At 40.6% G+C, this 22,920-nt stretch overlaps 1 protein-coding gene across 1 annotated transcript; it reads left to right on the top strand.

Annotated features, from left to right (window-relative positions):
- Positions 1 to 1,989: 1,989 nt before the first annotated feature.
- On the top strand, positions 1,990 to 14,212 carry zcchc10 (zinc finger, CCHC domain containing 10). Its single transcript, XM_078551044.1, has 4 exons — positions 1,990 to 2,052; positions 5,037 to 5,198; positions 8,903 to 8,941; positions 10,700 to 14,212. The coding sequence occupies exons 1-4, from the start codon at positions 2,012 to 2,014 to the stop codon at positions 10,953 to 10,955; spliced, it is 498 nt and encodes a 165-aa protein (XP_078407170.1). The 5' UTR covers positions 1,990 to 2,011; the 3' UTR covers positions 10,956 to 14,212.
- The last annotated feature ends 8,708 nt before the right edge of the window (positions 14,213 to 22,920 follow it).

Below are 22,920 nucleotides of genomic sequence, written 5' to 3'. Positions count from 1 at the left end.
ACCCCACACAGCATCCAATTGGTTCTAAGATTATAGAGATTTGCCTTACCATTTTGAAAGCAGGAACACCCTCAGTTGCTGCTGCTGCTTCTCACCTACGTGGTTTTCTGGTGGGATTTTCAAAAAAAAAGAATCATGAAGATGCCCGAAGGTCAGAAGCAGCAGCAGCAGCAACTAGTGAAATTGACCTGACGCTGAGAGACAGCTTAAAAAATATTAGAACTCTCAGCCTGACAGGTACATTTTTTAAAGCAGGTCTTTCATATCTGCAGCTCTGGCTGTTCAGTGTGGACAACAAGAAAATGTTTAAAATACTGGCATTATTTGGTCTAGGGCTTAGTAGTGGGGCAGGGATAGGGCTTTTTAATGGTTTTCATTTGCTCACCCATGTTAAGAATATTGCTGTTAGGGAATTTAAAGCTTTTCAACTTCTTAGCATTATATTAAAAAGGGAAATAAACTATGCAACTTGGAAATATCAAATTTCAGCTTGACTTGGTGATAACCCACTTGCGCCTGAGGGTCCATGAACTGAGCATCTATAGCTAGGCTAATAGTTCAGTAAGATACTGAAGATTTGTTGCATTATTGGGGCTTTTGTCTTTCTGATGAGATGTTAACTTGAGGCTCTACTTGTTGGTTTAGGTGGATGTAAAGAATGCCACTTTTATTTTGAAGAACAGGAAGTATAGCCTTTAAACAACACCATCAATATAGGTCAACTGGTCATCCATCTCATGACTGCTTGTGGGACTTCTATGTATGCAGATAGGCTTCTATGTTTGCCTACAAAATAACTCTTCAAAAATAATTAATTCTGGTTGCAAAGCGCTTTGGACTACACTGAAGATTTGAGAAGTGCTATATGAATGCAAGTCATTTTTTTTTTTCTGGTAAGCAGGCTGTATGGTCTACTCCTTATGGTTTATTTATGTTCACATGTTCACATTATTCCCTTTCTAGGTCTCCAAGGTTTAGTGGCATGTCTGGACCATAAACATGTCATTAACATGATCCATATGACAAGAATTACAAGCCCTAAATGCTATGGCAAGATTAATTTGAATTGATGCTGTAAATCAAGGAATGTAATGGCACGCAACAATGGAGGCTCATGGAAAAATTGTAATTTTCTTGGCTTTGCTGAGGCTATTGGCAGAGGCTTTGGTTAGGCAAATCATCCAGCAATTTGTGAGAAATTGGAATTCCTGGCATGTCTCTTCACTACAAATTGCTCTGTTTACACTATTGAGTGGATGATGCGAGCCAGCTACTATTTTTTCAGCAATTTCTGGAGCAGTGTTTTTCATAAAGCAATTGTAGTGAATTTGTGGAGAAAAGGTAAAAGGGACACTTAGTAGCTCTGTTGTACATTGCATTGAATAAAACGTTTCCTTAAATGCAGGTAGCCATTATCAAACTAACTTTATTTACACCTCCCCAACAGAATGCTCATCTCTTGCAATATACCACAAGCATCATGGCCAAATATTTTCAGAATAATTCCCATTGAAAATATTTACATTATAGATTTTAAAGAAATGTTTGCCCCGTGCAAGTTTAATAAAAGGCTGTGCCTATGTTTCAAAGGAATGTCTGCCCCTGTGGAAGTTTGTTAAAAAGATCGTGCCTAAAGCTTCCATCATCAGTTTCTAACGCTTGTACTAACCCGTAACACTGATGCCAACCTCCAAACTTAGCCCTAACCCTGACTAAACCAAACTCCTAAACTTAACCCTCACCCCAATTTCCAGCCAGCTAGCCCCAATCCTTAAACCATAGCATGACACAGATACACAATCACGCGGGGACCGGCTGCTAATTAAATAACATGTCTTTTGACCAAAACAGAACAAATTCATTTGCAATCCGGTCTTTAGTGCCACTTCACCCGCTCACAAGTCAGCAGATCCAGTTTGCTTGATGCTCAGGCCCAGGACATCGCCCGGATTGGTCAGGACCTTCAGGCTTGTTGCTTAGTGACGGATCCGGTGCATTTTGGGAAGCCAAGATGGCGACTCCTATGCACAGGCTGATCGCTCGCAGGCAAGCGTGAGTATTCAGCTCACAGAAACGGGTTGTTTTTGTTGTTGTATCGTGAGGATTGCTTGACCGAGGCAGAAACGGCTGCTTTCGAAGATGTGGGTTAGAGGAGGGGGGGATAATGTCTGGGAAAAGGGGAGGAGGCGGTGGCGGGGGGGGCGGGGTAGGCAGGTTCCATCTTCTGCCCAGGGCCTCAGTGATATGCTCCAGCCACAAAAACACCAGATGTTTCCTATTCGAAATGGAGAGTGACTCAATTCCGCAGACAGCGAGGAAAGGCACCAAAAACTTCATTTGGGGAGCGCTGTCGTCGTGAAGGAAATTTCAGGGGCGAAATTTCATCCTCCCAAAGAGTTAAGACAAACTCGCTTAAACGTGAATTACTTTTAAGAGTACAGTGCGTCAGTAAACTGTATGTTAGACCCCAATAAGCGAGTGTCAACCCAAATGGGGTTTGATAGGTTTAGATGGGCTGTCTCTGCGGTGGGTGGGGAGGGCATTCTACATTCCTACTTATAAAACTACTTTTTTCTTCAGTGTTACAAGCCTTGTGTATAGGAAGGCACTTTGAAAAAAACGGCTGGTCCTTCTGCTCAAATTCCCAGTGCTATTCTGTGTAGCAATGGTTAGTTATAAAAACGACTAAATTAACTTAATAGTTGTTTATTACTAGATTGTAAGTAATTATTTTAGACTATCTGCGAAAATCACAACATAATTACAGGTGAAAATGACCAGCTTAGTTTCACCCATCCAGAAATACCCTACCTCATTAGCATTGAAGCATGTGATATTTTCTTCAGCAATTCCAGGATTTTTTTGCCTCCACAATGGTATCTGGCTGTGTATTCCATGTATGCATAAAATGGTTACAGCCATTTGGCCCATCCAGTCCATGCTGGCACTTGGTGTGAAAAAAATTATGATGAGAAATTCTATCTTTTAATTTGACTTGTGTTCCCTTGTAACTTAAAGTAATATTCTGATTTATCTTTTCCAAACCCTTACCTATCTTGTATATTTAAAGATAATCTTTCAGGTACTTCTGCTGCAGCATAAAACGCCCAAGTTTCTCCAGTCATTCATCAGCCATTCCACTTAGTACCTACTATGACAAATATACAACAAGTACCTGTTGCTTTCTATTCTTCAGCCAATCTCTTATCAATTCTGAATATTTACCCTGGATATCCACAGTTTTCAGCTTGATTTTAGGTGAAGCTTTGTGAAATACCTTTTGGAAACCCATATTATAGGATTTCCAGAGTCCACTTGTAGCCCTCAATTCCTTTGAGAAATTGAGGAGCTTGGTCAAACAGGATCTTCCCTTTCTAACCCATTTCTGTACTTATACTAGATTTTTTTTCTCACAAATAATCCTTCAGTTTACTCCTGTCAATTGATTCCATTATTTTAAACCAAACTCAAGGAAGAGTGAAGTATCTTGACAGAAACTGATGGTTGGAGTACAATGATAACTTACATCTATAGAACGTGTTGAATGTAGAAAGGCATCCCAAGGCACTTCAGAAGCATGTGGTAAAATTAGACGGTGAGTCAAAGAACGAGATACTTAGGTAGAAATTTTCTTCCTACAAAAAAATAGTTAAGTGGAACCAGGAGAAAGCAGTCCTCCTTAAGTCAACAACAAAGGAAAAGCATCGGAGAAGAGTTGGTCGTGACTTTGATTTGGGCTTTTTTGGTGGTATGGGTGGTGTAAAAGCTGATTGAAAAGATGCAGGAGAGATCAGCATGTATCTGGAAAATTACAACTTTTTCAAAAATTTCTAGAGCAGAAAGGGAGGTTTGAGGTGGGGCTGCCATTTGAAAATACAGTTGAGGTGAGTGCAGTTTAACGGGGTCAAGAAAGTAGGAGATGGGTCTCACGGATGAGCTGAATTAACTTAAAATGATGTTTGATTCATGATTGGTGTTTCTAAAATGAAGTGGATAAGTCCAGTGAGCCTTGAAGTTGTATGAAAGGATATTATTGTGTAAATTGCCTTTGCTATATACTACAGAAATCATGCTGTGGTATTAAGTTGATATTTTTCCAAGAGAGACTCTCTTTATTTCTCTCCCCACTGCCACCTCCCACCCCACCCACCACTCATCAGCCAAAAAAATGTATTTAGATTATTGATCCCTATGAAAGTAATAGTTAAGGGTGACCGCTATGAAATATTTAACTTTTCTGACTGTCACATCATATGCTTCAACAAGTTAATTGGCAGCTGTGAATTATATGGACCAGTATCACTTGGAACAAGTATAGGATGAATTTAATAACAATAAGGCTATATAGATCTGTTTGTAGGTATCTTTAAAAGTGATGATTATTATATGAGGGGACATTGGAAAAATTATTGTTCCACATCAGGCTTCACCTCTTTGTACTCCAGTGTAATGTATTTTGTATTTGCTTTTATGGGGTGAGTGCAAAATGTTCTTGTTAAATTAAACTTTAATTCACTTCAAGAAATGCTGTGTTATTTCTAACTTTGCATTTTTTTTTTGTAATGCCAGAGCTACATGGGGAATTGCATGGATTCATTTTAATGGTGCAAATGCATGACCAAGATGTTTTACAGCATTGAGGTGCTGTCTGTTACCTTTGCAATTGTGAACAGATTGTTGGCATCAAATATCTTTTTGTCACTGTTCCTAACAACCTGCATGCAAACAAATATAATCGCAAGTAAACACTTCAAAAAATGTTTCAGTATTAGCATTGTTATTTCAGCTGAGATGGATGATGATTATCTCTCAAAAGAGTTGGGGTTATATTTCACTATCACTTTGAAATATTTTTAATTTCTAAAGTTCAGTGTTACTGAAGTGTAAATTGTTCAGTTATAGCAAAATCACAAATTTCTTTATCGAAAAAATGCGTTAAATCTGTTAAATTCATCAGTTGAACATTGTATTTGCTGTGTCACCACAGAAATGTCTATAACTGTGGTAATTAATACATTTTAGTTTCTGTACTTTAGGGAAGCTAATAAACAGCATGTTCGATGTCAGAAATGTTTAGAATATGGCCACTGGACCTATGAGTGCACTGGGAAACGGAAGTATCTACATAGACCCTCAAGGACAGTGCAATTAAAGAAAACTTTGAAAGAAAAGCAAAATAAACTAGCATTGCCACCAAGGTAAGCGTGGTTTCATATTAAAACCTGCTTTAATAGCTCAGTGGATGAATGCACTATGGTGTGTGGGATAGAGGCATGTGGACCAGAAAGGTCCTGATTTGGTCCCTAGTCTGCTACAAAAGAAATAGACGCAGCAGAAGGCCATATAGCTCATTGAGTCTGCTCCACCCTTCAGTACGATCATGGCTAGTCTTGGGCTTCAGCTGCACTTTCCCACCCTCTCCCGATATCCCTTGATTCCCTGAAAGACCTGAAATTTGTCTATCTCAGCCTTAAAAATATTCAATTATGGTGCATGCACAACCCAGTAAATGAATCTCAATCTTAAATGCTTGGCCCCTTATCCTGAGACTGTGCCCCTTGTTCAAGATTCCCCAGCCAGGCAAAACAACCTCTCAGTATTTACCCTGTTAAGCCCCTTCATAATCTTGAATGTTTCAATAAGATATCACCTCTCATTCTTCTACATTCCAGAGAATATAGAACCATCCTAGGACAACCCTGTCATCCTGGGGACCAATCTGGTGAACTTTTGCTGTACTGCCTCCAGTGCAAGATATCCTCCCTTAAATATGGATACCAAATTATACACAGTATTCTAGGTGTGGTCTCACCAAAGCCCCATACAATTTTAGCAAGACTTCTTTATTCTTGTACTCCAATCCCCTCACAATAAAAGCCAGCATACCATTTGCTTTCCTAATTGCTTGCTGTACTGCTTGCTAACTTTTTGTGTTCCTTGTATAAGTACACCCAAGTCTCTCAGAACATCAACATTTACACATTACACGCCTTTTGAAAATAATTCTACTTTTCTATTCTTACAACCAAAGTGAATAACCTTTCACTTTCCCACATTATACACCATACACCTTGTTGCCCACTCACTTAACCTGTCTGGATCTCTTTGCAGCCTCTTTGTGCTCTTCTCTCAGTATGCAATCCCACGTAGCTTTGTATTGTTAGCAATCTTAGATACGTTACTCTTTATCGCTTTCTCTAAGTCATTAATACAGATTATAAATAGCTGAGGCCCCAACACTGACCCTTGTGGCACTCCACTGGTCACAGCCTGTCAACTTGAAAATGCCCATTTTTTTACATGGGATGTGGGCTTTGCTGGCTAGGCCAGCATTTATTGCCCATCCCTAATTGCCCTCAACGGTGATGGTGAGCTGCCTTCTTGAACCACTACAGTCCCTGTAGTGTAGGTACACCCACAGTGCTGTCAATTGCTGCTTATGCAGTTTGGCACACAAGTGGTCCTGTTTTATAGCTTCACCAGGTTGATAATTCATTTTTAGGTATGCCTGGTCCTAGCATGCCCTCCTGCACTCTTCATTGAACCAGGATTGTTCCCCTGGCCTGATGGTAATGGTAGAGTGGGGGATATGCTGGGCCATGAGGTTACAGATTGTGTTCGAGTACAAGTCTGCTGCTGCTGATGGCCCAGAGCGCATCATGGATGCCCAGCCTTGAGTTGCTAGATCGGTTCAAAATCTATCCCATTTAGCACGGTGGTAGTGCTAAATGTATCCTCAGTGTGAAGGTGGGACTTCGTCTGTACAATGACTGTGTGGTGATCACTTCTACCGATACTGTCATGGACAGATGCATCTGCAGCAGGCAGGTTGGTGAGGATGAGGTCAAGTATGTTTTTCCCTCTTGTTGGTTCCCTCCTCATCTGCCGCAGAGCCAGCCTAGCAGCTATGTCATTTAGGACTCGGACAGCTCAGTCAGTAGTGGTGCTACCGAGCCACTCTTGGTGATGGACATTGAAGTCCCCCACCCAGAGAACATTCTGTGCCCTTGCTACCCTCAGTGGTTCCTCCAAGTGATATTCAACATGGAGGAGTACTGATTCATCAGCTGAGGGAGGGCAGTACGTGGTAATCAGCAGGAAGTTCCCTTGCTCATGTTTGACCTGATGCCATGAGACTTCATGGGGTCCAGAGTCAATGTTGAGGACTCCCAGGGCAACTCCCTCCCGACTCTATACCACTGTGCCACCACCTATGCTAGGTCTGTCCTGCCGGTGGGACAGGACATAGCCAGGGTTGTGATGGTGGATGCTGATTCCTGGCCAGTTTACTCTCATTCAGTTTTTTTTCTTTCTGTCAACTTTTTGGTGGACTTTTGCTGGTTTCTGAAACATTCCCAAACCTCAGACTTACGGCTAGTCTTTAATCTAATACTGTGCATAATATCCTTGGTAAGCCCCGCATGGATCTTTCTCGTTGAGTTTTTGTTTTTCAATGGAATGTATTTTGAATTTTTTCTTTGTGTTTCTCACTCTTTATTTACTGCCATACCTTTGTCTATTCATCCAATCAACCTTAGCCAGCCCTCCCCTCAGACCTATGTAATTGGCTTTGTTTAAGTTTAAAATTCTTGTTTGTGACTGGAGAAGATCGTTTTCAAACTTAATGTGGAATTTAATTGTATTATGATTACTGTTTCCCAGTGGATCTTTTACAATGCCATTACCAATTAATCCTGCCTCATTGCACAATACTAGATCTAAATAGCTTATCCGGATGTGGTACCACAATACGTTGCTCCAGGAAACTCACGAGAGCATCCTACAAACTCATCTTCCAGACTACCCTTGCCAATTTGATTGGTCAAGTCTTTATGAAGATTAAAGTCCCCCACAGCTATTACATTGTCTTTGTTATAAGCTCCAACAATTTCTTGTTTAATACTCAGTCCAACAGTATGGCTACAGTTAGCGGGCCTATAAACTACTGTCTCCAGTGTTTTCTAACCTTTGCTATTCCGAATCTCTACCCATACTGATTCAACTTCCTGATTTTCTGTGCCAAGATCCTTTCTCTCTAATGTCCTTATGTCATTTTCTTTTAATCAGGACCATCCCTCTCCTTTTCCTTTCTGCCTGTCTTTTCAAAATGCTTTGTACCCTGGAATATGTATTTCTCAACCTTGGTCACCATGTGTCTGTGTCTGTACAGTGGTGATTAGATCTAAACCATTTATCTCTACTTGTGCTGAGTGAGTCGATCACCACTGTAGTACTAAGGAGGCTATAATTGCATTTTGTATCCCCAAACTAGGGAGGGGGAAAAGTCGACTAAGGTTAACATTTCTGATCTTTATCCAGCTGGAAACTGTGAATGTGCAGACATGGGTTCAGCTATGAGTATTTTTGCAGTCTCAGACAAACAGCATGCATTAGAAAGTTATGGGTTGACAGAGAGCCATTCTACAGTAAAAGTTATTACTTTTTCAGGAGTGGGTGGGAGAAAGGAAAAGCTACTGAGTCTATGTGAAGTGCAGAGGAGCCCCAAATATTCTTGATGCTCAGGGCCCCAAGAATCCTTAATGCAACTCTGCTTTAAACATTGTGGTCTCCCTCAATAAAAGACCGCCTTTAAGTTTGTCCTTCTTTGCTAGTGCTCAAATAGACTGTATTTTAAAATTGATTTCTTGTTCTATTATATGCGGACTGTTTAGAGGTGGTTTTGAAAATAAATTTGAATGCGGTGTTGGGGAGGAGATATTTTCCAAAAATGCAAATCTGTGTAGTCACCATGTTGTCTCAACTTTGATGTGTTAAAGTATCAAATTTGCTTCACAGTTTACAGGATATAAAATGTCATGGTTGTGTACATCATAGATAAGATATATAATGTTTAATATTACAATCTTCAACTAAAAGAGTTAATTGTTTTAACTTTCAACAGTGGACAAGGAATTACAGAAAACAAGATGAAGAAGAAAAGGTAACCATCAGAGAACTGCAAGCTTACAGTAATTCACTACAAGAGCATTTTTTAAAGTTTCCGGACCACAGAGTACTTATCCCAAAATAACCCTTCTCCTTCCCACCCTCTTAGTACTTCCCAACACTCCCCCATCTCTCCAGCACCGGTACTACTGCCAGTTCTTTCTTCCTACTCTAGTTCCAAAATACTTTTGTACAGGAATTATTCTGATACTGGGAATTCCCATCCAGAGCGTGCATGGATTCTCTATCCCCTTTTCCCAATTATGTGGCAAGTGATTTCTGTTTTTTTTTTATTTCTTGGGTGAGTATGTGCACTGGAGCTGATGGTGCACAATTGCATTGTGACTCTTGTGGAACTGACTCCATGAGCAGAATTTTTTATTCACTCACGGGATATGGGTGTTCAGTCTGTCAGTTGCATGTGTTTCTGTTAAATGCCATCCTGATCCCAGCAAAACTTTGTAATAGCACTACTGGAATTCTTCACAATAGGTCAACAGCACAATGAAACACAGTCTTCACATTTTAAATGTTATAAATAAAACAGCAGACGAAGAACCACTTGGAAAATTTACCTCCAATAAAATGATGAAAAGAAACTGGGAATCTGAAATAAAAATAGAAATTGCTGGACATAGAGGCCAATCAGCATTGTAAAGAGAAAAGATATCGAGACAGAAGTAAATGTGAACTATCCATGAAAGAAAGCGCCTTTTTAATCTTTCAGTTTTCTTTTCTAATTACAAATGCCGACCAATTTGTTGTGTATTCCTATCATTTTCCAGTTTCGTTTTTCGGAGGAAAAGTACCATATTGTGCCATATTTATATATCTTATTATGTTGATTCTTGCTTTGAACACTCAAATAAAACCTTAAGTAATATACACCGAGCACAACAACTGTGCAAATTCAGATTGATAATTAAACCAGTAGTCTTTCAGGTGATATGGTGGATAAAATGTTAATCAAAATTTGTATTTCTAAAACAAAGTTGCTCCTGCATCAACAATGCGAATAGTTTGCAAGTGAGCTGTCAAAATTAAAACAATGAGCTTGCGTATTTTATAGAGAGCATTTTGCACAACCTCTCAATGTTCCAGTGGCTTCATGGCCCATTTGGGCATAGCATGATCCCACATATGACAATTAGTTAAAAAAAAATCAGATAATCTGTATTTGGTGGATATTGGTTGAGGGAATAAATGTTGACAGAACACTGGCAAACTCATCTTCAAAATGTGGTTTAGTGTACTTTAAATTGCAGTCAAGTGACGTCAGACATATATGTAACTCTTGGATTGCTGATACCTGTGTTGAATTTTATAGTCAACAGAATATGCAGTTAACCATGGAAGTGGTAGAATTTTCCTATACCTAGCAAAGTAAAGCTTTAATTTTCCTGTTCTGAAATCAAAAATTGCGTCATTTGTGATATTTAGGACTTGATTTTCTTTTGCAAGCTATGTTTTTCAATTCCCCACATCTCTAGGGTGGAAATCTTGAGTTATTTTGCATGCTTAAGCAGTGAGGAAATTACTTTTAACCACAGTCTATAATATGTTTTGTTTTGGAAACTAATAAAATTTCTCTGCAAGCTAATGGCTCAAAATCCATAACTAATGCATGGACACATAAAAAGCATGTTGTCTTGAACACATACTGTATTATATTGAGTTAGGGAATTTTACATGTCTGCATTGGTTGTATAATAAGAATAGTTAACTATCTTATATATTCACTTTTCATTTCAAGGCCTCAGAGTGTTAGTAGCAGCAGTAGCAGTACTTCTTCCACTGATTCATCTTCAGACAGTGAAACATCATCCAATTCTTCCACATCAGAGAGCAGCAGCAGTGATGATGAGAGTTCATCAACTGACAGCTCCTCATCTTCCTCAACATCATCATCCAGTGAAACATCGTCTTCTGATTCAGATTCTGACTCTAGTTCCAGTAGTAGTATAAGCAGCTCTGATGAAGAGCCACCAAAAAAGAGGAGGAAATCGTGACAGTACTCCCTTTTGAGTTGTGGCAATTTCATACCAATGTTTTTTTTTTCATTCAAAACAGTATATGTATTCCTTTTAAGGTAATTTAAGCAAGAAACTAACTTCTCATGCTCTGAATCTGTATAGACAAACTATGGATCAATATGCAGTACGTGGCTAATGTTTGTTTGCAAATTTGATCTGTTGTCCTTTTCCTTTAAAGTGTATATTTTCCTCTAAAGTGTGCCACTGCATTTCTATTCTCTGAATTCGAGTAAATAAGTGGGAGAACATGCAAACACCAAAGTAGTCAAAGTACCCAGACTATAAGAAATAAACCCTGGGCTGTAGAATATAACTTTACAGCACAGGAATGAGGCCACTTGGCCTATTGCATACTATAGTAGCTCTGAAAAAGCTATTCGCTTAGTCCTTTATCCCTGGCCTTCCTAATTTTTCTTCTATTTCTCTTTTAAATATAGCTATATTTTGTCTTTCCACAATTTTTTGTTATTCCATGTAATATCAAATGTATGGATGTAAAAAAATCTCCTAACCTCTCCATTTGTTCTGTTAGCGGTGAGCTTAAAATTATGCTGACTTGCTGGCCAGTGGATTTTTCATTATCTTATCAGAACTCCTCAAATTTTGAATAGAGCTATTGTATTTTCTCTTAACCTGGGCCTTGAAATTCTTCCTAACGTAGGGTAAAATGTTCACAGGAAAATAAGACAACAGGAGTGTTTCACCTTTACACTATTAGTTCTTGTTAACTGCATTTTCTGTGCTATTTCTTTCCAAATCTGTCACAAAAGTATTCTTGTCCACATATGACTCTTGTCTCCCTTTTTATGTTTTTGTTTCAAACAGTAAGTGCATCAAACTAAATAGAGATGAGGTTTATTAGTCAACCAATTGCCATGATTTTGAACTGGAATCTGTACACCTTTGTTTTTCCCATGTATTAATTAGCCTGAAAGACAACAAAAGCTCTGGAAATGTTTTCATTTGGCCTGAGTGAACTAAGCACTTGTGGTCTGATGGGGTACAGAGGAGGAAAAGTTGAAGATCATCTACATTCGAAGAGAAATAGAACTTCATTTTCATTTACAAATAAATAATCAATCAGCTGCCTGCAGATACATGATATTGAACCATTTCCCATAAATTGTTTTTGTCCCTTTTTTAAATAAACAGCACTTTATAATAATTATAAACATAGCCATCACTGAGTTTCAGTCCGTGTGCATTTGCGCTCCTTTTAAACATTCTACCAGCATTTTTATCTATTTCACTCTATTCACGTTCCTTTTGTATGCTGTCAAAAACTATGCAGTGAATGTGCTTCAGGTCAAACAGATATCCAGTACAATAGTTCATAAAATAATATAAAAACATAATTATAGGTATAAAGTATTGGAGTACATTAAAAGTTTGAATACCTGAGCATAGTGTTTTAACAAAAGTGCTATTAGTTTTCATTATCTAAAGTATGATATTAGCTTAGAGGTTTATTTTAATTGAACAAGATTGTGCTTTTGCTTCTTTCTTCCTTCCCTCTAGCTAGTGAGTTTCCCATCATGCCCTTATACTGTGTCTCATTCTTATCTCTTTGCACCATGACATATTTTTGCCAAGATGGAAGGTGTGTAACCTGTCACACATCTACCGTTGCTACATGAAACCAACTTGTCTTTGTGATTTTCCTCGTATTTCCTGTTGACAAGCTTCTTGTAGTTAGCGGCTCCCTTTAGTAATACTCCCATGATCAGAAATTCTGTTTGGTGAATTACTGGTAATAAGCTACGTCCAGCTGACTCTGCCAAATTAACTTTTTAATGTAATGATGCAAATATTTGGCCTAGTTTTCAGAAAGCTATTTTGCCTTGCTAGGTGCACTTATATTTCATAATATAGAACTGTACTTTAAGTGTCTGCTTTTCATCACACCACCAAATTTCAGATACTTTTGTGCTGAACTGTACCATGGCATATGGGAGAGAATGTCTACTTCCAAATAACCTTTCATTTACTTTTACATTGATAAATAACTCCTTAGACACAATGCTAAAGTTGTTCGTTATAATTTGTAGAAATCACAAGCTGAAATTTGCTATTTTGTTTATGAAACCTTTGAGATTCGTGGCCTCTACCCCCATCCCATTATCGGAAACCTAAAAATGTTTCAAAAGAATACTAGGCTATGAATAAAGTGTAATTGCTTAAGATTTATGGAAAGTTATGTGCATATTTTACAGGACTCATCTTGAGAGCTTCCCAGCTATTGTTCCTTCCCACCTTTAGAGCAGTCCCATCTCTGTTTTACCATCTATTTGTTTCTTTCCTCGTCAAATTACATGTGCTGCTGCATGCTTCAACAAGAAAGAAGGCATGCTGTCACAAGATTCATTTTTTTCCTTTGCTATTCAGGCGTGAGAGTGCTGTCACCAGCAGCAAAATTTTGAATAGGTATGAAATATTTGTCATTGATGTGATTTGAACCTTTGCCCTCTAATGACATGAAAACTGTCAACTTGTATATATAATTGTTATATGGAAATATAGTATTTTTAATTTGCTTTTGTTGATTGAGGCATTTGAGTTTTAAATCTGCTCTCTATAAGACACTTTCTCTTGCTGGGTTATAATGCCTTGGCTGCAGGCAAATTTGTCATCTTGCCAAATTTGGCTTTATTCCCCTGTTGAGCATAGACAGTGTTCACAGGTTTTTAAACTGGGGAATGGTAGACAAGGAGGCAAGACAGCTCATTCTGATTCTATCCTTGAGCAACATTTCTACCAGGTATCACTTGATTGTCTGAGGTCATCTAACTCAATACAAGCAAGCAATTGAACACAAGACCGTTCTAATTTATATGGCTTAGTTTTATGCCATGTAATGAATTTACCCACAATGTCATCAAACAATGTACTATAACAGATCTTAAAAACGTTTATCCTTGCTTTAGTTTTTAGTGGTATGGGCCCTTTTTTAAAAACAAATTGTATATCATGCTTCCTTGTATTATCTTTCTATGGAGGGACAGCCTAGAACTTAAAGCACTGTGCAGTAAAATCTCATGGAACATTGTGTGGCTTTTTTGTATGTTTCACTGTTTGTCTAAAGCAGATTTTCATATTTATATAAATCTTTAAAAAGTGTTTCCAGTATTTTAGTATGATGTGGGTTAAACATTCTAAAAGCCAATTGTTACTTCTGTGTATATTAAAATGTATGCTCTTTTTCTGTTTTTAAATAAAAATATTACAACTATGAATATTGGTGGCATAAATTCTTAAAACATAGAATCATAGAAACAGCATTTGACCTATGTTCTAATCCACATAAACTAAGGGGCCTGGTCTGCAATTATCTTTTTTATTCTTTCATGGATGTGGGCATTGCTGGCAAGGCCAACATTTGTTGCCCATCCCTCATTGCCCTGGAGAAGATGGTGGTGAACTGCCTTCTTGAACTGCTGCAATCCATCAGGTGCACCCGCTGTGATGCTGGGAAGAAAGTTCCAGGATTTTGTTCCAGTGACATTGAAGGAACAGTAATATAGTTCCAAATCAGGATGGTGTCTGGCTAGCAGGTGAAACTGCAGGTAGTGGTGTTCCCATGAATCTGCTGCCCTTCTTCCTCTAGAGGTCCCTGGTTTGGAAGGTGCTGAGTTGCATCTTGTATATATTTAACACTGCTGCTGCTGTGCGTTGATAGTGCAGGGGGTGAATGTTTAAGTTGTTAGATGGGGTGCCAATCAAGCAAGCTGCTTTCTCCTGGATGTTGTCAAACTTCTTGAGTGTCGCTGGAGCTGCACTTATCCATCACACTCCTGATCTCTGTCTTGTAGATGGTGGACAGGCTTTGGGCAGTCAGGAGGTGAGTTACTTGCCTCTGACCTGTTCTTGTAGCCACAGTATTTATATGGCTGCTCCAGTTCAGTTTTTGGTCAATGGTAATCCCAGGATGTTGATACTGGGGGTTTCAGCAATGGAAATGCCATTGAGTCTAAAGGGGAGATGGTCATTACCTGAAACTTGTGTGACACAACTGTTATTTAGGCTTAGGCTGATAAGTGGTAAGTGTTATCTAAGCCTTGCTGCATTTTGGCACAGACTGCTTCAGTATCTGAGAAGTTGCAAATGCTACTGAACACTCTGCAAACATCAGCGAATATCCCCACTTCTGGCCTTATGATGGAGGGAAGGTCATTGAAGAAGCAGCTGAAGGTGGCTGGGGCCTTGGTTACTACCCTGAGGATCTCCTGCATCAACATCTTGGGACTGAGATGATTGGCCTCCCAACAACCACACTCGTCTTCCTTTGTGCTAGATATGACTATAGCCAGTAGAGAGCTTTCCTCCGATCCCTGTTCACTTCAATTTTGCTAGGGCTCCTTGACGTCACACTTGATCAAGTGCTGCCTTGATATCAAGGTCAGTCAACTCTCATCCCCCCCACCTCTTGAGTTCAGCTTATTTGTCCACGTTCGGAAGAAGGCTATAATGAGGTCAGGAGCTGACTGGCCCTGGTGAAAGCAGGTGAGGCAGAATCCTTTGATGTGGGTAATAATTTTAGTAATCAGAGTTGAAACTTCACTGCATTTTGTGCACAAGCCCTTTTTTTTGTCTTTTCAACCAACAGCACCTTGGGTTAGAATTAAAATAAGTATTCCTTGGTAGATGGATTACAGGATTAAAAAAAATCCACCTAAATTTATAAATTGATTTATGTAGCAGGAACTTGCAAAATATCTTTGAAATTTAGACATTTTGATGCCATTTTAATTCAGCCAAAACATATTCAATCATTTTAACCAATCAGTTTGATCTTTTTAAAATAATTTTGTGAATATGTGGAACCTCAGTTCTACAAGTGCATTTTAAACTAATTTAAGTTGGGTGGCAGGTAGGCCAAAAGGAAAAGGCATTAATGGCAACCAATGTGGAAACAATTTTAAAAAGAAGTATTTTGAAAGATGGTTGTATATTTTTTAAACAACTTCCATTTGTAAAGTATCTTTTCACATAACAAAATAATCCCAAAGCACTCCTCAAATAGGCTAAGGGAAATAGATGCTGAACCATCAGGGAAAGATTAGAAGTGACAGAAAATTTGATCAGATGTTTTTTTAAAGATCGAGAGAGGTGGTGTTTAGGAAGAGAGCTCCAAAGGGTAAGACAAAGGAAATTGAAAACTTTGCCACCAACAGCTTGGTGCAAGCAGAGTGGGGGGCGATGCACAGAATGTTAATCATGGGACCAAAGTGCGCAGGATAGAATATGAGGTTGGAGAAGAGTGCAGAGATAGGGTGAGATAAAGTTATGATAAATGAAATTTTAAGTTGAATGTTAAGCAAGGATAAGGGTGTGGGGCAAAGTGGGATGGACAATGTGCAGCAGATCTTTGGAGTTGGAGTTCATGGAAATAGGCTGGAAAAAGGGGCCATTGGAACAATGAGTTTGGAGCTGACACAAGACCTGTTTAAGGCTTACAGCTGTGGAGGGATAGAGGAGAGATGGGAACAATCACTTGCAGAGGTTTGTGTAAGCGCTTTTGTTAATGAATAGGACATGGGGTTGAACAAGACATCAAAAAGCTAAAAACTTTACTCAGTTCTGCTGAAGGGTCATGAGGACTCGAAACGTCAACTCTTTTCTTCTCCACCGATGCTGCCAGACCTGCTGAGTTTTTCCAGGTAATTCTGTTTTTGTTTTACATCAAAAATCTAGTTCATTCTGAGAAGGTGACCAAAGGAGTGGAAGTTTTTGGTGGGTTCTGAAGATAGTGGCTTATGACTTGTCAATGTTGTGTTGGAGAAAGTTGTAACTTCCCTAAAACTTGATGCGGCAAGCAGTCTGACAGCACAGAGGCAGTCAAGAGAAATGGTGGAGAGGTAGTGTTCAATGTCATCAGCATGAACAGGAAGTTGACCCTGTATCTGTAGTTGGTCTTGTTGAGAGGCAGTGTGTGAATAAGGTAGAGGTGATAAGAATAGGTTCTTGGGACACTGAAGGTAGCAGTGCTGGAGAAGGCAAAAAAAGTTATAGCAGAATATGAATTTGGATAGATGCAATTAAAACATGCATGGCAATCCCACAGTGCTGGACAACAGAAGTAATATTGGCGAAGAATGTAGTCAAATATCAAGCACCATTAATAAAGGGATGAGCATGGATAAAGTGCCATGATTACAGTCATACAGAATGTCATTCAAAACTTTGGTTAGGCTGCTTTGGTGCTTTGAAAAGAGTCAAAGTTGGGACTTACACTGGATTTTGGTGGATGCGGGAACAAAGCTGTGAATTAATGGTAACGTTCAGGACCTTGAGATGGGGTTGTTGTGGCTTTTTTGAGGTGGGGGTTGAGGATGGCTGACAGGGCCAACGCCTGAGGAAAGAGCCATTGTCTATAGAAAGAGTTGATTGGTCAGAGGCTGAATAGGGAGATGAGCGAGAGGTGGGTCTCAAACTATGAGAGCTTGTATTGGCCCTCAGGGCTAGAGTGAGTCAGGGACTGAACATAAGTAATAGTCGACCATTTGGCCCCTCAAACCTGCTCCACTTTCAGTATGATCATGACTGATTTACCTCAACTCCATTTTCCTGCCCATATCCTTTGATTCCCTGAGAAATAAAAAAAAATTCCCCTCATCTGAGTCCTAAATAATTGACCCCTTATCCTAAGGCTCTGTGCTAGATTCCTCAGTCAGGGGAATCAGTCTCATTGTCAAGCCCCCTAAAAGGTTAGAAATTGGAGGAAGAGCTAGTAGCAGGTATATTTTTTGTTAAAATCAATGTTTTAGTTTCTCAGCTTACAGTTAATATTTACCAAACATTATCATTGTGTTTGCTATCCATTAGATACTATATTCAGAGTATGTGCAGACTTCCTCAGAATCCATGCCCATCTCAAGGATTCTTCCTTCATGATTTATTTTTCCCAAAATTATTTGGTAACCAAATGAAGGATGGATATAAGAAACTTTGTTCAGGTAAGTTCTCACATTTGAAATATTATAAAGTCCTTAATTTTTTACTTCACAGATTACTGTAGTGGAAAAGTGTGGAGTACTTGCAAACCTGATAGTGTAAACCATTAAGTTTATGACTTTTACTGGAGGAAAATTCTAGAAACATTTATGATTGACAGCAAGATTGGGACATTCAGAATATGTCAGAAACAAGGTGCAAAAAATTTAAAAGTTTAAGAAGTCTTGGTGATTGTGCCAGCTCAATTCTTATTGTTTACAGAAAATGTGTTTATATTTATCAGTACAAACTTATCTTTTGTCACTGTAACTTATTTGTTTTTCCAAAACAGGAAGAATTTAAGTTCCATATGAAAGTGGTTATTTTTGCTTCAGAAAGAGAATCTAACAAGACAAAAATACCTGATTAGAGTACTGACTTTTCACATAAGCAATCAGTTTACAGGAAGATTATTTGTACAGCTGCAGTCACTATGGAATTATTCATTTTCCAAATGTTGTCACTGGATATCTCCTCCCCCACATCTAACATCCGAAGGCAAATATGCTAAAGAATTAATTTGTGAATGTTTCATGTAACATTTTACCATATGTGCTAGTGGTCCTGTAAATCTGACATTCATAATCATTTACCTTTAGGGTTTGAAAGGGGTAATTCATTTTCCAAAGAAACAGTAAAAGGGAAATTATTTTATTATCTCTGGAGAGATCTCCAAGCATCTTCATAAATTCTTCCCATCTTTTTTCCTTTGACCAATTCATCCACTGTTGCCAACCCCTACATTCCACCCTTGTGTGGTTGCAAACCTTAAAATACTTGTGCTGATAGAGGCAGGGCTGCCATATTTAGTTGAATCAGAGGATCACCCCTCAGTACTCTTTCTTCTCCTGAACCTGGTGCAAATCTCTACCTCACCCATGATCATGCTGCCAGAATCCCAATTCAATCCTTTAGCAGGAGGGACTGGAAGTGAGAACAATGCCTAAATTAATTGGGAAAGGTCAGAGGATGGGTGTTTGTGAAAGATTAGCAAATTGAATATGAGTTGAAAGCAGAATCCATCTACAAAGAGAGAAGCAGAAGTAAAACATTTCACATCAGCGATCGTTTGAGAATCAGGAGTGTTGGTTGTGTAACTGTTGAGGTAACTTCTGTGGGAGAGATGGTCTGATATAAGAAAATCCATTTAGGTTTTCTTAAAAAAACAATAGTGAGGTGTCAAAATTTAACATGAACGTAGGAACAGGAGTATACCCATTCAGTCCCTCAAGTCTGCTCTGCCATTCAACTGGATCATGGCTGATCTATTTCAATGCTATTTTCCTGCACTATCCCCATTTCCTTTGATATCTAGAAATCTAGTGATTTCTGTCTTGAACATACGTATGACTGAGCCTCCACACTCCTCTGGGGTAGAGAATTCCAAAGGCTGAAGAAATTCTTTCTTATCCCAGTCCTAAAATAACAAGAAATAAGAACAGGAGTAGACCATTGGGCCCTAGAGCCTGCTTCACCATTCGATAAGATCATGGATGATCTTATGTTTCAATTTCCACATTCCCATCTACCCCGATAACTTTTGATTCCCTTGCCTAACAAGAATCTAGCTACCTCTGCCTTAAAAGTATTCAATGATCCCACCTCCACGGCCTTCTGAGGCAGAGTTTCAAAGTCGCACAACCCTGAGAAAAAAATTCTCCTCATCTCTGTCCTAAAAGGGCAACCCCTAATTTTAAAACAGTACCCCCTAGTTCTGGACTCACCCACAACAGGAAACATCCTTTCGATGTCCACCATGTCAAGGCCATTCAGGATCTTGCATACTTCAATCAAATCACCCCTCACTCTGCTAAACTCCAGTGAAAACAAGCCTAGTCTATCCAACTTTTCCTCATAAGTCAACCCACCCATTTTAGACAAAATAAAAACAGAATTACCTGGAAAAACTCAGCAAGTCTGGCAGCATCGGTGGAGAAGAAATCAGTCAATGTTTCGAGCCCTCATGGCCCTTCAGCAGAACTGAAGCATAGTTTCAACAAGGGAGAAATATAAATTGGTTTAAGGTGGGTGGGGGGGAAGAGACACATTGAGGGTGTGGTGTGAGCAGATAATCAAAAGATGTCAGAGACAAAAGGGTCAAAGAGGTGTTGAAGGTGGTGGTCTTTGTCTGAGAAAAGTGCTAATTAAGAATGCAAGACAGGATATTCAAAGTACAGCTCTAGTGGGGGTGGGGTGGAAAGACTAAAGGTTTTAGTTTTAGATTTAAAAATAATGGAAATAGGTGGGGAAAGAAGAATCTATATAAATTATTGAAAAAAAGGCGGGTGGGGGGGGAAAAGAAACGGGGTGGGGATGGGGGGAGGGGGAGTTTAAGATCTAAAGTTGTTGAATTCAATATTCAGCCCAGAAGGCTGTAAAGTGCCTAGTCGGAAGATGAGGTGCTGTTCCTCCAGTTTGCGTTGGGCTTCACTGGAACAATGCAGCAAGCCAAGGACAGACATGTGGGCAAGAGAACAGGGTGGAGTGTTAAAATGGCAAGCGACAGGGAGGTTTGGGTCTTTCTTGCGGACAGACCGCAGGTGTTCCGCAAAACGGTCGCCCAGTTTGCGTTTGGTCTCTCCAATGTAGAGGAGACCGCATTGGGAGCAACGAATGCAGTAGACTAAGTTAGGGGAAATGCAAGTGAAATGCTGCTTCACTTGAAAGGAGTGTTTGGGCCCTTGGACGGTGAGGAGAGAGGAAGTGAAGGGGCAGGTGTTGCATCTTCTGCGTGGGCATGGGGAGGTGCCATAAGTGGGGGTTGAGGAGTAGGGGGTGATGGAGGAGTGGACCAGGATGTCCCGGAGGGAACGATCCCTACGGAATGCCGTCAAGGGGGGTGAAGGGAAGATGTGTTTGGTGGTGGCATCATGCTGGAGTTGGCGGAAATGGCGGAGGATGATCCTTTGAATGCGGAGGCTGGTGGGGTGATAAGTGAGGACAAGGGGGACCCTATCATGTTTCTGGGAAGGAGGAGAAGGCGTGAGGGAGGATGCGCGGGATATGGGCCGGACACGGTTGAGGGCCCTGTCAACGACCGTGGATGGAAAACCTCGGTTAAGGAAGAAGGAGGACATGTCAGAGGAGCTGTTTTTGAAGGTAGCGTCATCAGAACAGATGCGACGGAGGCGAAGGAACTGAGAGAATGGGATGGAGTCTTTACAGGAAGCGGGGTGTGAGGAGCTGTAGTCGAGGTAGCTGTGGGAGTCGGTAGGCTTGTAATGGATATTGGTGGACAGTCTATCATCAGAAATTGAGACAGAGAGGTCAAGGAAGGGAAGAGAAGTGTCAGAGATGGACCATGTGAAGATGATGGAGGGGTGGAGATTGGAAGCAAAATTAATAAATTTTTCCAGGTCCCGACGAGAGCATGAAGCAGCACCGAAGTAATCATCGATGTACCGGAGAAAGAGTTGTGGGAGGGGGCCGGAGTAGGACTGGAACAAGGAATGTTCCACATACCCCATAAAGAGACAGGCATAGCTGGGGCCCATGCGGGTACCCATAGCCACACCTTTTATTTGGAGGAAGTGAGAGGAGTTAAAGGAGAAATTGTTCAGTGTGAGAACAAGTTCAGCCAGACGGAGGAGAGTAGTGGTGGATGGGGATTGTTGGGGCCTCTGTTCAAGGAAGAAGCTAAGGGCCCTCAGACCATCCTGGTGGGGGATGGAGGTGTAGAGGGATTGGACATCCATGGTGAAGAGGAAGCGGTTGGGGCCAGGGAACTGGAAATTGTTGATGTGACGTAAGGTGTCAGAGGAATCACGGATGTAGGTGGGAAGGGACTGGACAAGGGGAGAGAGAAGGGAGTCAAGGTAACGAGAAATGAGTTCCGTGGGGCAGGAACAGGCTGACACGATCGGTCTGCCAGGACAGTTCTGTTTGTGGATTTTGGGTTGGAGGTAGAAGCGGGCCGTCCGAGGTTGGGCGACTATCAAGTTGGAAGCTGTGGGAGGAAGATCTCCAGAGGAGATGAGGTCAGTGACAGTCCTGGAAACAATGGCTTGATGTTCTGTGGTGGGGTCATGGTCCAGGGAGAGGTAGGAGGAAACGTCTGCGAGTTGACGCTCAGCCTCCGCGAGGTAGAGGTCAATGCGCCAGACAACAACAGTACCACCCTTGTCAGCGGGTTTGATGAAAATGTTGGGGTTGGACCTGAGAGAACGGAGTGCAGTGAGTTCAGAGAGAGACAGATTAGAATGGGTGAGAGGAGCAGAGAAATTGAGACGGCTAATGTCACGCCGACAGTTCTCAATGAAAAGATCAAGAGAAGGTAAGAATCCAGAGGGAGGGGTCCAAGTGGAGGGAGAATATTGGAGGTGGGTAAAAGGATCCGTTGAACGGGGAGAGGACTCCTGCCCAAAGAAGTGAGCACGGAGACGAAGACGGCGGAAGAAGAGTTCAGCATCATGCCGAGCCCGAAATTCATTGAGATGAGGGCGTAAGGGTATGAAACTAAGTCCTTTGCTGAGCACTGAACGTTCAGCATCGGAGAGGGGAAGGTCAGGGGGTATAGTGAATACGCGGCTGGGGCTGGGATTGGAAGATGGGGTGAGGACGGAGGGACAAGCAGGGGTGGAGGGTCCCCGATGGGTGTTGGAGTCGATGAGTTGTTGGAGCTTGCGTTCCTTAGCACTTGAGAGAAAGAGAAAAAGTTTCTTGTTGAGGCGACGGATGAGGTGAAGAATAAAATGAAACTGGGGGCACGCGCAGCTTTGAAAAAGGGTGCGGCGGTGCTGCTGGAGGGAGAGGTCAAGTGTGTTCATTTTAGTATTAGTCTGGTAAGCCTTCGCTGAACTGCTTCCAACGCATTTATATCCTTCCTTAAATAAGGTGAACCCCCACCCCCCCTTTTCTGCTTGGGGTGGGGAGGGAGGGAGGGAGGGGGGGGGGGAACCAGTCACGTGCCACTAGTTTATCCCGTGATGCACAGGGGCAGCGGTTAGGCCCC

This window comes from Cetorhinus maximus, chromosome 10, assembly GCF_964194155.1.
Source record: "Cetorhinus maximus chromosome 10, sCetMax3.hap1.1, whole genome shotgun sequence".
Taxonomy (NCBI): domain Eukaryota; kingdom Metazoa; phylum Chordata; class Chondrichthyes; order Lamniformes; family Cetorhinidae; genus Cetorhinus; species Cetorhinus maximus.
This window is presented reverse-complemented; position numbering and strand designations above follow the sequence as displayed.